Source organism: Mugil cephalus, chromosome 12, assembly GCF_022458985.1.
Source record: "Mugil cephalus isolate CIBA_MC_2020 chromosome 12, CIBA_Mcephalus_1.1, whole genome shotgun sequence".
Taxonomy (NCBI): domain Eukaryota; kingdom Metazoa; phylum Chordata; class Actinopteri; order Mugiliformes; family Mugilidae; genus Mugil; species Mugil cephalus.
The window spans coordinates 25,318,501-25,336,263 of NC_061781.1; the positions used below are offsets into that span (position 1 = coordinate 25,318,501).

The following is a 17,763-nucleotide window of genomic DNA, read 5'->3' on the forward strand; positions in this document are numbered from 1 at the left end:
CACATGCTGATGGTTTAATGTTGCTACTTTAAGCAGTGACACAGATATCAGATCTTTTTTGTCCTTCAGAGTAGTGAATTAAGCCTTTGAAAGGACGCCAGAGTCTTGAGAGCACAAAGCTGACACTGGGCAGCGTTAGCCTGCCAACAGTAGATGATATTTGACTTTGACCACAGAACAAACACTGTGGAATTTGAATGAACCTCTTGCTTTTTCATGCCTCCTTGATAACTACTCAATGTCATGAGTCATACTGCACCACACAGTCTGGACTTCTCCATGATGATGTTGGGGATTTTTATTTATTTATATATTTATTTTTCATGAACTGTGAAGTTAACTTTGTTTCCTCTTTTTTCTCTGTTTTCTCCAGTGTGCCGAATAGCTTGCCACAAGAAATGTGAGGTCAAGGTAAGAGTCATAATTATTTTCAAAAATGTCACAAACGTGCATCCAGTGTCACTTTTAAATGATATCCACAAATTTGACCTTGCTTTTAGTGATCAGATTTATACTGCTGTCCATGTGAAAAGTGCACATTTAATACCCGACCTTTCCCTCTGAGTTAATGCGAGGAGGAATTATGATGTTTTAGGTGGAGGCGGCTACTCGCTGGGACAAGTGTGTATGTGTGTGTGTGTGTGTGCATTTACAGTGCATGCAGATGTGGAGGGTAGGTGGAGTTTAGGGAGTTTATGTTCTGCAAAAAATCTTAAGAATGTCTAAACAAGTGCTCTTTGTACCAGAATATGTTTACATTGGACGAACTCTTGCGTCTTGCAGATTGCCCCGTGTCTAAAAATAAAAGACCTTGCTTGATTCATCTTGTTGTGGAAAGGCAAAGAGCACGTACAAGAAAACGGGGAGCGAAGTCTGAGTTTTTGCCACATTATTAGAGTCAGACATTTCTGTCCTGTCCTGTGTCAGGTTACGGCTTATTTAGGGCTTTAAGAAGGATTATTCTGTTTAGGCGTACAGCACACCTATGGACACACCCTTCATCTGGGATCCATTATTAAAAACGGGTGCTAGTTGCCAGGTTTGCCCACTCCCTGTTTTACTCAGAGGAAATGCCAGGGGTGCAGGGCAGACATAATACCAGTTGGGCCATGTGGGACAGAACCCTAGTGGAAAGTTATCAGACACAAATGCCTGAGACGATTAGCAGATTAGCATGCTGGCTCGTTTATTCTTGCAATGGAATATCATAACTTCTGGGATTGTTCCCCAGAACGAGAGAAAGGGTTTTATTTTTCACTGAGCTCCAAAAGAATAGGAGGGGGGTGGGGATTTTGTAGTTTTTGTAGTTCCAACTCAATGTAGAGGAGGTTGTTTGTACAGTACAAAACCCAACCCTTCATTTAAAACTTACATGTCTTATTAAACATGTTGTACCCCCTGTTGTGAATAAAGAATTAGATGAGAACCTCTCACAAACTTGCACCTCTTCAGCTGAACAGGTGGAATTTATACATCTTTTTAGCAATCCTGACAGAAAATACCTTATTTACCTTGTGTTTTATGTCCAGTAGAACTGAATCATTAGATCGATTATCAGAGATTTGGGTGTAAATCTGCTGCACATGAAGCAGTTATAATCTTATGAAATGTCCAACACATGAATAAATTCCACATCTGGATATTGTGATCAAATACTGTCCCTTTCTCTTTCAACACAGTACAGTATACAGTACGGAGTGAAAAACTCCTCTACGTCCTTTTCTTTCTCAATAACTCTACTGAAAACTGATTAATGGACGTTCATAGTACATATTTGTTTATGACGTTTCGATTTCAGGAAGCCAATTTTTCTGTTACAGAAGCCCAGAATTAACTGCCAGTCCCCATATATACAAATCTGCAGCTTTCCATCTCCAAAAATCACAGCAGCATTTCTTTTTCTAAACATTTCAGCTGGAAATGTCATAGCTTTGGCAGGAAGCAATTTGCTGACAAGCCCTGAGATGAAAAACAAGGGAGTGACCAAGGCAGGGTCAAGAATGATCGCTATCGGCACAAAAAAAAAAAAAAAAAAGACGCTGGGCACAAATTCATGACTTATTTATGCTGAAGACATTTCTACGTGCTGTCAGTCAAACGTTTACATGTTAGGAATCAGATGCTCCGTAATAATCCCAGACTGGAGCATTTCTCCCACGTACTTGCTACAGTTATTTATCTTGCTCTAGACTAATATGTGGTTCACTTTTGACCTGGAAACTGCAAACAAATGGTCACAAAATGTGCCCCCCCCACCCAACACTCCACCCCAACCCATGTGCACCTTTGCTTACAACTGGATGTGAAAACTGAGTTAAATCTTGTCAGTAAAATTCCACTCTTGGGTGATGACAGGAAGGAGACAGAATCAGCAGATTAGATCACCCAGGAAGTGACAGCAACATGGATTCAAAGTAGAATTACTCTGATTATTCTACGTTTGTACCAGATATACTTTACTCGCTTACAAAAAAATAGAGAATCAGTTTGCCTGGGACTTTCCCTCTATCCTGCTGTGGAATTATTAAGGGAAGGTAGGAGTTCATGGGCTGCTCATGCTCATTTCAGTCTGAAGACGTACCCTGTATTCCCTGGTAAGGACCCACCCAGCACCTATAATGGAGCATTTGTAGATTTATACTCGTCCTAGTTATTTTCAAACTTTTTCAGTCTTTACTGTTTAATCTCATTTATTAAGAGCACACCCTTTCTGTTTCATACAGTGAAAACAGAAATCCTCTTGTGCTAGAAAAAGACTTCAAGCCCGGATGACTCAGACTCTCAGGAAATCCCAAATGTTTTACTGGTTCCCAAAACAGCTGGGCCTTGTAGATTTTACTCAAACAGATTAGACGATCTGGTGGGAATGTAGAGCAGCAGGATGTGTATGTAGGACTGAAATAAACGATAATGTCCTTGGTTAGTGTAATGTGGAATTTCTTGTACCGTGACACGTTGCGTAGCTCCGGACCCTACGCTGTAGCCTAGCATGAACCTCCCCAGAAATGAAACTACGCATCGCAGCCAGTTCTCCTTTGTTCAGGCTCCTACACACATGTTTAGCCAGTCGGATCCTACTGAATCAGGAATCACGAGTCCAGTGTCTCCATTTACCCGGATCTTATGAGTCTTATGAGTCTTTTGGCTGCAAGTACACAAGACGAGTTAGCGGTCTCACCGGAAACATTCGGCTTCACTGAAGCTAAGTAATAAATTAAATATTGTGGTTCAAACGCACTGGTGTTGGTTATGTGGCTGATATACTTCATCCACATTCTGTGATGACATTTTTATTTAGTTTGATTGATTGTTGTCCCACTTTAGCGAGTGACTCAGACTAATCCGGGTGTGTTTCTGTGGCGTAATTATATAACAATACAGACACACCAGCGCTGGTGTAAATGCTTTTAACTTCCTACCACAGGCTGTGGACCAGGCAGTAACCTCCAGGTCTGAGCGATGAAGCCCATGTGGAAATGCAAAAAACTGCAGTTCATGGAGTGGCCACTTGAGGCTCTAAAAGCCAAAACCCCGATTTTGGTCTCAATAGTTTATTTCACTATCCAAGTGGGGGCGGAGCAAACCTCGCCAACATGGCGATCTTTGGCTCTGCCCACTTTGGGCTTCATTTTCGATTTTCAGACTCCAATGAGTGATGTCATGATGTGTTTGTTCATCAAATAGAGCTCCCCCTGGTGGCTGACTCCATGTTAGTGTGAATTAGTGTGAATTAGTGTCAAAGTAAAACACTAGTACACATCAAATAATAATAGGTAGAGGTAGAGTAGAGCGTAGTATTAAATAAAACACGACTGAGTCTGGAGGAAGTGTGGGCGGGGCATCGATATCATGACTACACGTTCAGGCCGTACTCATCAGACTCCAAAAGGAAGTGAGGACGCGTTGTTCATGTTTATGTACAGTCTATACGTCCGATGTCATAGATACGCCATCAAATTGCTGTAGGACTGTAAACTACTCTTAATAAAGAGGTCCACATTGGTGTGTTTTCATGTTCTTTGTGGTTTTTCATCACATTTGTTGATCATGGGAAAAACGCAGTCTTTAAATTTCCATCATACTTTTGGTCACATCACAAAGCTGGAAACGTGGAGTCAACAAATACCTGTTCACTTATCCTGAACTATTGTAGTTAATTCCACTCGGCTGAGGTGCTGAGTGGAACCTATTGAATTTCACTGATCCTTCTTTGCCTGTCAAGCGTGTTTTGAGAAGGAAACCACCATGTTCCACCGTTAATGAGGAAAGAAGTCTGAGAAACCAAAGTGGTAGAACATGCACACGCTCTCACTCTGCTAATTCTTTTGCTCTGAAATGATGAAGCACTTGTTTTCATTTTCCCAGCTCCTGAAATTCTCAGAATGCATGTTTTGAAACTGTGGAGAGAACTCATATATTTCTTTGCGCTGGCTCACTTCCACTTTGCGCTTTTTGTTTTTTCAGATTTGATGATTGTGGCCCTTTTAGTTCCTTTTTACCGAGCGCACCACGTTTCACTTAGAGTTCTGTTGCCTGCATCTTGCTGATGGATATGTCCTGATTTGGCTCAGCAGGTTTGGCCAGTGAAAAGTAGTAAATTGCTTCTTTTGTTTTGCAGAGTGTGGGAGCATTTTTCTTCACACTAGATGATTTCTTCCGTGCTCGTCAAGCATTAAGAATACCACTGAAATATATTGAACCAATCAGTTAAAATAACGGCAGATAATCAAAGCCCTCGGCTGCCGCTGCAGCGTTCTGTGTGTTACATAAATAAACTCGCTTCCAGGAAGCTTCTGGATGAAAGTACATACCACTGAGTTTAATATTCATTCTGGCACCGTGCACGCATCGGGAGCTGCTGTTTTCCGACATTTTTAGCATTTCTGAGAGATCACCTAGAGATATAAAGTCCTTGGTGTGGCTGAGAGTAAGACACATCATCTATCTTGTTTTATTTATTGCAGACAAGTCTTTGACACATCCGAACACCTGTATCCACACATGTGAAGTGCATTTTTGAGAAAGTTTCTTAGGTTTGCAACTGGCGTTTTCCTCACCTGAACAAATGGAGACGTTGGTTACAGAGCACAACATTCAACAAACAAATGCCCACCTGATCTGAAGGCGGTTAACCTCCTAGTAGTTCTTTACCATTTAGTGCTGTTGTGCTTTGCTGTTAACAAAATTCAAAATTCAAGAATAAATGAATTGTATCCAATGCCCCAGACATTTTTCTTGGTGGGGTTGTGAAGAACTTATTATCTTAATTATATATTTCTTATAATTTTCCATTTTCTTTGAACAACCATTGGGCAGAGTTCTTCATCATTCAACTGGATAAAACTTTTTAACCAACTTGAAACGACACCACGTCCTCACTTATTAGTCAGAACACTAACTCCTCTGGGATGTGACCTTAGTACCTTGTTCTGTTCTACCTGCCTAAAAGATGCATCCTACTGGTAACCTTGACGTTTTGTGATAGTACCACCAACAATCTCCACAGGATGTCATTATTACCATTTAGCTTGATTGCAGGTCTAGATTTAATTTTTTCCAATACTGTGATGACATCTCCATGACCCTCCATTAAGTGTTAATTTTCAAATGAAACTAAGATGGTTAGACAAGGATGCTTACATTTATTAAACTTAATCATTTATCTCATGGAAGCTCCAACGAGGTAGTTTCTCACCAAGAACACACGTTAGAAATGTTGGCAGCTGCTTCATTTCAACTGAAACACAGAAGTCATTCAATCTACAGAAGGAAACCAGCAAAAATGCTTCACATAAAGTTATTTTAATTGAAAACTCCGTCACAGCTGCTGAGTAAATGAACCTCATCCACCAGATGGTTTGTTCCACAGAGCCATCGAAAAGTCATCATTAGCAGACACCAGAACCAAAGCTGCTTGGCAACTGATTGGATGAACCATCCGATGGTTTCTCACCATCATCACCTCAGACTGTTCACACCTGAATCACATTTGTGACCACTGGGAGGTCATGTAAAGTTAAACCTCTTGAATCTTACAAGAAAGCAGCTGCCTTACAAGATAAAGAGTAAATATGTGCTGTCAGGGCTGCTTGTAAAAGTCAAAGTCAAAGTTCATTCTCCTTCTCTTGGGCTAAACTCTTTTTCTGGATGGCATACGACTAACTCCACTCATTTAAACGTTACTTCTCATAATTAGTGTGATAAAACCTCTGATGTATGAAAGGATGCATGTCCTTTAATGTCAATGAATAATCCAGTAACTGAGAGAAAGATGAACCATGTAGCTGTTTAGGTGTAACAGATGGCTGACTTATCCCCAAGTGAAGTGGCGTCTCAAAGACGTCTGGGTGGTATTCTACCCCAGTGACAACATTAACAGCTTCCTTCCTTTTCCATGCGGTGGCAGCCCTGCAGAGAGTAAGACATGGGATTTACAGTAGGAGGGGTAAAAGCAGAGGAGGGGGGGTGAACCCCTGTTAAGGGAATGTACAAGGAGCTGTGTCCAAGTCACTTTGCTGTGACAGCCTGAGGGCAGGAACTTGTTAGAGTAAACATAAAATGTACAGGGAAGAGTCCTAATCAGAATACTCTTTTGTTTTGTTTTTTACGGTTTCTGCATGTGCTGTATTTCCAAGATGGCAGCTAATCAAATGCAGAGGCAGCCAGCAGCTCTGAGGCTAATTGAATTAGCAGTCACAGGACAGAACACATGCTCGCTGCTCTGCCTCCTCCTTATGACAGCAAACGTCTGCAGGAGCACAACAACAACTCAAGCACGGGATAAATCATATGGCCTCTCATTTGAGGATTCTTTTGGAAAAGGGGTTGGCTCCATCTTTATTGGCATTTTTAAATAAGTTTCTGCAATATTTGCATCCAATAAGTAACGCTAAACATTTGTAGCAACATTTTGAACCATTGGAGAACCTCCCTAAATCCTTTATAGCTCCATTAATCTATTTTGGTTACCATAAAAAAGCTGTCAACACAACATGGATATGATACATGATTCTTTATTTCGTTAGCCTAGTAGCATAATTAAGTCATTTTGACTGTTACAATGTCAATAAAAATACCAATGTGCTTCCCAAAAACAATGTTTTGTCTTGTTTTTCAAAAACATTCAAATATGCTATAAGGCTAACAATTTGCTTTATTTATATTGCACTTTTCTAAATAGTGTTATGAGGTGTTTTTCCAGCAAATAGATGCTTGTTGACTCTTTTGAATTACTGCATTTCTTTGGATATACAGTTTAGTGTCACCATGTTAGCCTCAAAACCCCCAAGTTTCCATTTACCTGCAGCAGAGGAAGGATACGCAACAAGAGGAAGTGACTGGTAAACCTTAAACTGTGGAAAACAAGATGAAAAAAAAGCGAAGGATGTACGAAATTTCTGTTTCACCCTCTTCCTTTTCTACAGATAAATGGAAACAATTATGCAAATGATAGCGGTGAGCACAAATAATTGTGACCAGGCTGTTATGTAATAATAATTGGAGCACAATGGAGTCATGTTTCTGACCTAATCATGGAGCATAAAACCAACATCTGTAGCTAAAACATGCTAAAAAAAATGCTGCGTAGAGCTCAGTAAACCGATTTAGAGGTGCAGCTTTAACCTCGATCTTCTGAGCAGAGAAGCTGCTGCTGCTGCTCAAACTCAAATAAGAGCACAAACAAAACAAAACCAGAGCTGCAGTTTCGACTGAGAGCTACGGCATCGTCTTTCCACGTGTGAGCGAATGGCTTACACAATGAGCTGTGGCTTGTGGCCATGTATTTAGTAAGTGCATGGTAGCGACATGTGCATAGATACAGTAGAGTAAACAAAGAGGAACGCCCAGCCTTTAACATGATGGAGCAATCAAGAGTTGCTGGAAAGAATCTCAACAATCAGCCAAGTTCATGAGGGAAAGACCGAGATGGAAGAACTAAACTGGGGAAATGATATTATTGAACATAGAGGACTTGAATTAATTTAATTGCATGCACCATCTCTTGCGGCATCACCCCTGTCCACTACAACAGCTGTGGGTGATGTGTCTTCATTAAATGCTGGTGGAGTTTGAAAGCATTTTTTTTTTTTTTTTTTTTTTCAACTCCCCGCCCCATATATCACCGTCCAGTCTCCTGATTCACTGTGACTCCTTTTCCAGCCCATTCCAGCCTCTGCTGTGTGGAAGCTCCCGTTGCCTAATCATGAGCATCCAGAAGAAAAAATCCATGTTAAATCTGGTCTGCGCTGAATGGGCGTTGGTGAAACGTTCCACTGGGCGCTGGGGGACAGAGATCCGCCGTTCCTTGGGAAAGCTTGAGTCAGACTCATGAAACCGGACCTCACCCAGAGCGCTCTCTTCCTCTCTATGTTCTCCATGTTGTTTTCTGCCTATATGTCACTTTTCCCAGCTTTATTTCGCCTCTTTCATTTTAAAATGTTCTGCCAGTTTGAAAAGTTAGGCAGTGCAGTGATAGTCACACTTGTCCAGTCACAGGGATTCCTGCTAACGTCTGAGTCCCAGAGCTGCTGGAAACGTGAGCGGTTAAAGGAAAACAAATGATGAAGAGGTGAAAAGACGTGTCTGTCTCAGAGCTGTCTCTGGCATTTTGGTGTGATTACAAGCAGCAGCCATGGGATCGTAAAGGCAATAAAGGCCAGCACATAGGATATAGTCCAGACTAAGAGAAACATATTAACCTCAAACACAGACAGATAACAGATTCCCACACTTTCCAGTTCCTAGCATACAGAGGTGTAACTGTTGGTTTGCATAATTGCATTGGACAGGACAAACGCGGACAAAGTCACACACTTAAAGGCAGGGATTTCCCCCTTCCCACAGCTCAGTACAGTCCCTACATTAAAGGTGTATATCTCACATAAACATGCGTGTTGTTTTGTTAGCAGAAACCACATGTCGCCTCTCTGGCAGCCCTCCCTTCCTTCCTGGCCCTTGTCATTAATAGCGAATTAAACAACCCTTACTGAGTCGACATCTGGTGAACACGACCTCAGCTGAAGGTGTTCCTTTCAGAGCTACCTTCCATGTAATTACTTCTGAGCAACATCAAAGGCGGCGGCCATTCTTTCCACGTCGAGGCATAAAAATCATCCTTAATTTGCAACAAATTTGTACCAAACATTCTTCAGGAATGTCTCCGTGTCTCCTACCGGATAATAGCCGGTGAGGTTGTGAATGGAAATAAAAAAAGGCGACGCTTACTGTATTCTGGGAGGACTCTTCACTGCTTGGCTGCTTTCAGGAGTTCATGCAAAATTAAAGAGAATTGTCTGTAGTAGCTGGTTGTGTTGGGTCTGCTGAGAATTAGTAGTCCACTCAGCTTGGCGGAGCTCTCTGGTGTCTTTCAGATAATCGGTTTGGTTTCAGTGTTTTAATTTAGTCTCAGAGCAGCTTGCATCAATATGGGCCAAGGGCTCAACTATCACTTCTGCCACAGAGACAATTACAGTTCACACGATGATTGCTGAGTAATTAACATGCTGTCAGTTGGTGGGTCAAAGCATGTTTTAAAACGCCCCCACGCATACGTACAGTAAAACAGTTTTGGGTTGCTGTAACAGTCACCAGTTCTTCCTGCATGCACAAATATGTTTTCCAAAGATTATCGAAAGGTATTGTGATAACAGAAAAAAAAATACTTTTTGATTCTCTGCAGTGAAATATATATATAGATTTTTAGTTTTTTTTTTTTTTATCAAGGATCTGCTGGTGGTCCTCGTGGGAAGGAGGAACCTGTTTATATCTTTGTATCTTCTCAAGTGTGTATAGATATCTTCCTATACCCACTTGACCATAGATTGTATAAAGATAAATGGAGGAACAGCTCCTCAAAAGTGAAGTCAAATCAAGTAGAGCTCCCCCTGGTGGCTGGAGGCTGCACTATAGGTCATAACCTCCATGAGAGCAGATGGGTTTTTCAATGATAGTTTCTGTCATTTCATGTACTTAGACGAAATTTATGGATAGAATATACATAAGTATTATATTGAGTGTGTATATTGGGTACATATTGAACATTAATATCCTGGTTTAATTATTTGTACCCTATTTCTTTCTTTGTGTTGGAACTTTCTCTTCTCTCTTGTTGAATTAATCAAACTCTTTGTGCATTGAGTGGCCACATCATCGGCTTTAATCTTGGTGAAACTTCTCACAAACCTCATTAATTTACCCACTCATATTAAACTAGCATTAGTGTCCAACACAGCGACAGAAACGTGGGAGTTGTCCAGAACTTTTCTGGCTTTCACACTGGCAAACATTCGTGGGAATCGTTTGGACACAGCTACGAGGTTTCTGTGCTACCGGAATGTTTGACATTCGTGTTTGTTTTAGTTTTGAAGGAGCCATCAACTGAACCATTTGCTTTATGCGCAGGTCTGCGTGACACATCGCTGAGATTAGGGAGGCGTGGATTTTGTCTTTCTGCCATTTACAGTTACTCACCCGTCTCTGTAACACACCATGGAGATGTTATTGAGTGTTTGGTGAATCATAATTACAGAGAGTATTTTTAATCCGTAGTAAATAACACATTTCAAATCACAAGGCAACATTTTCCTATAAACTAGGGGTGGAAGAAGATTCTAATATCCCACTGCGGTTGATCATCGCCTGAAAGATAAGCTTGTGTTATCATTATTGCAACAAACCATGTCAAATACCATCCTCTTCATGGTTTTGATGCTACAGGCTGTAATAGTATTTGCTAGTTACTATACATTGGTGGTGCCCAGTGTTTAATAACAGGATGTGTGCGTGTGTTTGCTTGCAGCTTAACACATTTGTGGCATTAACAGGATGGTTGGTGTTGTTGCAACATTTTGCATTAATGTATGATATGTATGATACACAAACTGTTTGTGTCCTGAACCTCATCAGCAACTTCACACAAACCCCAGTGACTCTAATATAGTGTAGTTATTCCTATATATGGGAACTGCTGCAGACCTGGAGCAGGAAAATGATCCAAAGTCATCAGTTGTCAGTTTGGGTCAGAGTATGGTTGTGGTTAAACACTGGAGAAGATTCAATTATTTATTAATGCAAGTGGTGCAGGCGCTGGTGTTGTCACATTTTAGACTATTGTTCTGTAATTTAGTCCAGTGCAACAGGAAATAACTTGAATATGCTACAGGCAGCTCAAAATAAAGTGACTCGTCCGGTCCTTCAATGGCCGTACCAATACAATGAATGATCGTTTAGCTTATAGGGTTCAATATTCATTAATATGTCTCATTTAAAACACAATAACTACAAAAACACCAGAAATATTATGCAGGACATTTTTCATAGGGTCGGTTTTTGTTGCCTCAATGTAAAACCAATTTAAAACAGAAAACACTGATTTACAGAGCAATGGTGGTTTGGAATAAACCACCTTTTTTACTTGTCTCAGAAAGTAGAAGTTTAAGAAAAAGCTTCAATTATTTTTATTTTTACCATATGAAGGTTTTAAGTTCAGCTGTTTATTTCCCTTTTGTGACACGTTAGCTCAGTAAATCTAATGTCTAGTGGAGCTTATAAATGGTTTTGAAATGAACTGTCAGTAAGTAGAGCGAGAGTTTTAATTGTATCAGGTTTTAAGCAGGTGTCTTGTGTCGTGTTTGTTTGTGTGTCTGAATGTGTATTAATGTAACACATGTATTTTATGTCTGCTGCTTTTTTTGGGTGATGACATTGATGAGACCCCAGGAAGAGCGTGCATCTAATAAATAAATACGTTAATTAATATGTGATGATAGTGGAGTCAGCGCTGAGTCGATGACGTCACACACAAACTCACAATAGAAAGTAATGCTTTGCAACAGTGAAACAACAACAAAAAAAAAACACACTCTCCAACAAAGTCAGCTAATGGAACACAACGGAGCTGAACATAAACACATGAGCTTATCAACGCTGCGCTGCAGATATGTTTAGTCTATAATTAGTCGGCATTGTTGTTATTGTTACATGATCCTGCTTAAAGCGTCGTATCACAGCAGTAAAGTCGACTTTCAGCCTCTAAATCAGAGGTCTTCAACGTTTTTCAGGCAAACATGTGCAACAGTAGAGTGGCTGCACTGAAAGATGAGAGCCTCCATTTATCTCTTTACTAAAACGTGTTGGATTCACGTTAATGTGCATTTAAAGAAATATGAATTTGTGGGGGAATAAAAAAAAAAAGTATACAACAAATGTCTAATCAACCAAAGAATTTGCAGTACCCCCTGTTGAACACTTATGCCCTTGTGTTAATGTGAATGTTTCACAAACTGAAAGAAAAACTGTCACAAACATTCTAGGTAAAATGTACTTGCTCGTCCATTAGTGGACGGGAATAAATTAAAGAGGCAGCAATCATTCACTGTAACCGCTCTCATTACACAACTCTCCCACCGTGTTTATTCAGTTTATTCAATGTAAGTCTGCATAGTAAAGACAGTGTTTAACTCTTGGAATCAAAACTACACAGGAACATGTACGGAGCTGCTGACTGATAAATATGTAGCTGCTCTTGACACTGTTTGACTTCAGCCTGGAGTCAATGGATTCATTCATGGTAGTCGTCGCAGCTGAGTGAGTGGTGTGTGTGTGTGTGTGTGTGTGTGTGTGTGTGTGTGTGTGTGTGTGGAGACGGGTATGGAAAGAGACGGGACGGGCAAGACGAGGGGTCGGACGAGGGGACTCACATTTAACCTGTAACTTGAGAAGCTGATAACAAGAAAAGGAGAAAAGAGCTGCACTTTTGCTTCCCCCTCGATCTCCCTGGGAAATTCACTTCAGTATTATTTCCTCTTTTCTCGTTACTCATGTGTCTCCTCATTCTGGGAGGAGGTGGTCGGGGGGGAAACGATCTGAACCAGAGGGAGTAGAGGAGCCCGGGCAGTGAAGGAGAAGGAGCAGACTGACTGCTGCACTGCGCCTTCTCCAGTTGTGGGATGTTAAGATTTGCCTTTGGCTGCACTTCTCCCCACTCCCGTACTCACATTAAGACTTTAGACGTATTCATGCTCGCTCTCTTGGAGAAGAAGGAGGAGGAGGAGGAGGCGGAGGAGGAGTGAAAGAGGGAGAGACTAGCCAGACCCATTAGCCGGGATCCTGCAACACACAAACACCAACTCTCTCTTGCTCCCTGACACACACTTGTGCACTCCTCCGGCTCCGCGCTGCACCAAGGTAACAGAGAGTGGATTTAGCTTTAGCCATCTGGTCGGAACACAGAGAAAACCTCTCTGCTGCACAGGGAGGGAAAAGAAAAGGACGATGCAGCTCTGAAACACGGGCTGACTGAGAAAAGAGTGAAAGAGAGAGAAAAACACACAGAGTGAACCAGGATGGCCACCGCAGTGTTCCAGGTAAGGAAGGAAGGAAGGAGTGTGGTTTGGAGGGGGAAGAGCCGCTCTGGTGTCTGGTGTTTTAGCTCTCGGCTGTCCTGTCCCAAGTGTTGGCTGAGCTGTTTCCCAACAAGCTCTCTGCATTATGGGTTTGCCTCCTTTGTGGAACTGAAAGCTTTAAATTCTCAGACATGTAAGTGTCACGGCATCACTGCTGTACCAGTGGACTTTATGTTGGAGGATTTTACCGTACGTCAGCGGTTCTGCTCTGCTCTGTTCTGCTCTTACACATTCATTTAGTGTGGAATGCACAGTCTGCATGTAGCACAGCGAGTGTGACAGAATGATCACAGAACTGGTATGTTGCATCGCTCGTATGTTTGCACAGCAGAGTGCATTGTGCTGCTCCTGGTGTATGTTGCACTGTGTAATTAGAATTAGTTTGTTGTTTCAGTGTTGGCCTCGTGTGTTTGCTTTTATATTATATAATGTGATGTAAAGCGCTGCTTGTTTCTGTAGAGCTTGTGTATGTGTGTGGTCTCCTTGGCTTTCCATGTTTTGTGGCTGGTGGCCCGTGGCCATGCCGTTACTGGAATGACAGTGGTGGAGTATGTCTGCTTCTCTTCTCTTCTCTTCTCTTCTCTTCTCTTCTCTTCTCTTCTCTTCTCTTCTCTTCTCTTCTCTTCTCTTCTCTTCTCTTCTCTTCTCTTCTCTTCTCTTCTCTTCTATTCTCTTCTCTTCTCTTCTCTTCTCTTCTCTTCTCTTCGTTGCTTAGGTTTATCATGTTTTATCTTTCTAACCCTGGGCTCAAAGCAAGGAGTGTTGGTGGCATAAAGATCTACGTCATCTAGCAATGGTCTATATGTCTTTTTATATGTGAGAACTAATGTGTGTGTGCGTTGGCCGTCTTCCACTGATTCAGTTTTCCTTTTGCCATGAACTCCTCTGCAGTGTTTCACAACAGGACCTTGCAAAAGTTGTTGCACAGAAAACATTGCTGCAGGCGTGAGAAAACCTACAGCACTTTGGGAATTTATTTATCTGGCATGACGAATCGGGACGAGCGGGAATAAAGACATGGGACTAGAGAACAGCTGTGATTCCTCCTTTCAGTCCTCGTCATTGTCCGGATTGGTTTTGGACTTAGTGGATAAAGTGTAGTTCTGCCAGCGCCATGTAATAGTGTGAAAGTCAAGGCTCTAACTGAGTGCGATTGTAGTTGTCACTGGTTGTTGCTTTTATTCAACATTGAGAGTTTTTTTGTTGTCCACACAAATGCCTATTAAAAAAACTTCGTCCTACACAGATATTTGTGCATGTACCCTGTCACTTCCCACTCGTACTGACTGTACTGTACATGTAATTCTATCCCTGGAGTTCGTAGTACTACTACTATACTACTGTATACTGGTCATGGATTATTGGATTAAACATAACTTCATTTAGAAACATGCAGCACATGAGCACAATGTAAACAGAATGAAGTGGGATCTTAAATGTTGATTCTGAAACGGAGCCAAAAGGGCCCATAAGGTCCTGACGTGGTAAACATCTGGGACGTGATGAAATCAATACCAAACCATACGTCAGTGGAATTAACAATGGATTTCATCACAGTTTTTCATTGCTGGGCAGCACTATGACCTGAATACACAAAACGTTTACCTCTAAGATACATTCACCGGCCTGTTGTTAAAGTCCAGGTAGCGTGTGTGGGTTCAGATATGTTGAACGTTTCTTGTCCCGCCTCAGCAGCGGCATTACCCATGACTGCTGGATGTGCGTGAATGCTGTACATCTCCTGGCACGGAGCCCGAGCCGGACTGGATTTCAGACAAGACATTTTTCATCATTACTGTCTGCCAGGGAAGCAGGGCTCCAGTACAACCCCCCCCCCCCCCCCCCCCCCCCCCCCCCCTCCACCCCTCCTCCCACCAATTTTTCAGGGAACTCATGATGGATCCTTAACCACAGCTACACACACAGCTGGGACGGAGACATAGGAAGGGCTGGGTTATTTGGGAAAGTTGTTGAAATACTATATGTGTGTGTGTGTGTCTGTGTGTCTGTGTGTGCTTGTGTCTGTGTTTAGGATTTGGGATAAGGATAAGGCAGTGGTCCATGGACCATAAAAACCGCCAGCATGAATTCTCATGCTCCTTGGCTGACGCAATCATTTTCTTGGTGTGTGTGTGTGTGTGTGTGTGTGTGTGTGTGTGTGTGTGTGTGTGTGTCCTTGCAGTCACAGCTTAAGTGCTTTTATTGGTGTAAAACAGAGTATTTGTTTTTGGCTCAGTGGGTAGAGTGGGTTTTCCACGAACTGAGTTATCAGCAAGACACTGGACCCCAAGTTGCTCCCAGTCCTTGAATGAGTAGATGTGTCGTTGTGACTGTAAACCACTTTGAGTACCAATAGGTAGCGCTATAGAAACACAAGACCAAGAGTCGCATATTAGAGAAAGAGTCTGTCCAACTGAAATCATTGCGCCATGTTTGTTACATCAGAGGTTAGATTCCACAGTACAGAAATAAATGCCTGTAATAATAATAATAACAGTAATGCATTGGTTTTATATTATATACAGATGCTCAAAGCGCTTACAATTGGGTGCATTACTCATTCGCTCACAGTCTCACCCTGGTGGTGGTGAACTACCTCAGTAGTCACAGCTGCCCTGAGGCAGGCTGACGGAAACGTGGCTGCTGCCTTCACACACCAGGGAGCACACACCTGGAGGCAAGGTGGCTTAAGTGTCCTGCCCAGGGACGCGATGGACAGTATCGAACCGGCAACCTTTCAGTTACTGGACGAGCTACTGCCGCCCCAAATAGAATATAAATGTATGGCGCCCATGAAACACGTGACCAGATCAGAACCAATCAGCATAGAGGGACGGATCAGACGCTACATTCTCTAGTTGGACAGACTCTCTCAAATATAAAGCTCTGACAAGACCCTTTGATTTGTTTCATTTTTGGTCATTTTGTCATTAATACAGATCGTGACTCCTGGTTTCTGTGTATAGAAGAGATAAAGAACTCACCACTGACCCTTTGTGATATAAGCCACGAACTTGCTCAATGTTAAATTCAGGTACTGGATGAAGTTTGCATATGACAGATCAAATGCATGTATGACATAATACATGCCTGGTAAACCTGCTCTTTCTTATATTCTCACCAAATGCTCTGCAGAACTGTGATGCCTGCGCAGCACTTTATTTGTACCATTCGTCCTCTGGACTCAGTGTTGGCACATCCTGCAAACTTGCATTACATTAACAACATAAATAACCTGTAGCCATGCCAAAGCATAATGTCCTCCAGTTGGGCTTTTAGCATAATTAATAGCATCCAGTGAGAGTACAGTAAAAGGTTCACATTCATCAAGGGCGTCATATAATGTTTCACTTACGGTAGTCACTTAGCAGCTTGTCTGGCACATGTGAGAAGCTGTTGTCATAGGCCCAGAGGAAGGTGTTTAAAGAGTGCACGAAGGAACATATCCGGAGAATAATGTTACAGTTAAAATGAACAAATGAACCCTTTAGGATTTAGCCCACCACCTTGGACCACATCACTCCAGTGTTTCTGTTTTATTGCCGGCTTTTATTTTAAGTCTAAATCTTATTGTAGGTCTGATTGTGCCTGTTGTACACATAGTCTGTCATTTTTTTATTTTTTTATTTGTGGATGGAAGGTCCTCATGAGTGTTTGGGATTGTTCTTGTTTTTATGTGTAACTGGAGCCTGTTCTTTCTGCAGACCCTCACTGTCCAATACTCCTAAGGAGCTGCTTATTAAACCCCCAAAAAGGAGAACATTATAGTTAAACATCTAATGGGGGCTAATCACTGAAATGACTCTATGCAATCAAGCTTAAGGCTGGAGAGAAAAAAAAAAAGTCTCTTTCTTGTTAACAATTGTACATTTAAGGAACGTATCAGTCCCAGTCTTTGATTTAGGGATTTAAGTTTGACAGGTGGTTTTTTTCATCACCAAATAGCATTATCCCTCATTCAGCAGACAGAACCCTGACCTCTCTATACACATGTGATAGCTGTAGCAGATGTATCTACAATCAAAGCCCCCAGCTGACCCTTTCAGGGCACGGACTCACAAACACAGACCTGTTTTAGCTTAAAAAACAACATGATGCTTATTGAATGCGGCTCCTGCAATGAAACACAGCTGAAAGTGTATTATGCTTCAGCCATGTGGACAATTTTGAGAGATTTATATATTTTTCAAAGCCCTGATGCCCTCACATGAACGGGCTGGGACGCTGTAGACTGGGAGAGAGGCAGGATTAAGTGCAACTCTGTTCTACTTTTAATGTAAAGCTCTAATATTATGTTCCTAGTCCTTTAAAACCCTCCTTCACAAGTTTTTGCTAAATCATTATAAGTATTTCAAGATAT

General features: G+C 41.7%; 1 protein-coding gene across 16 annotated transcripts in view; it reads left to right on the top strand.

Annotated features, from left to right (window-relative positions):
- Nucleotides 1–17,763, top strand: part of tns1b (tensin 1b) — a 160,424-nt gene that overhangs the window by 65,681 nt on the left and 76,980 nt on the right. For 14 of the 16 annotated variants that reach the window (XM_047600628.1, XM_047600631.1, XM_047600640.1 and 11 more), the window contains exon 3: nt 374–411. In XM_047600628.1, coding sequence (XP_047456584.1) covers nt 374–411 — 38 coding nt within the window. Of the gene's footprint in view, nt 1–373; nt 412–12,834; nt 13,365–17,763 lie in introns of those variants that run through there. The other 2 variants (XM_047600636.1, XM_047600639.1) reach the window with 1 other exon arrangement.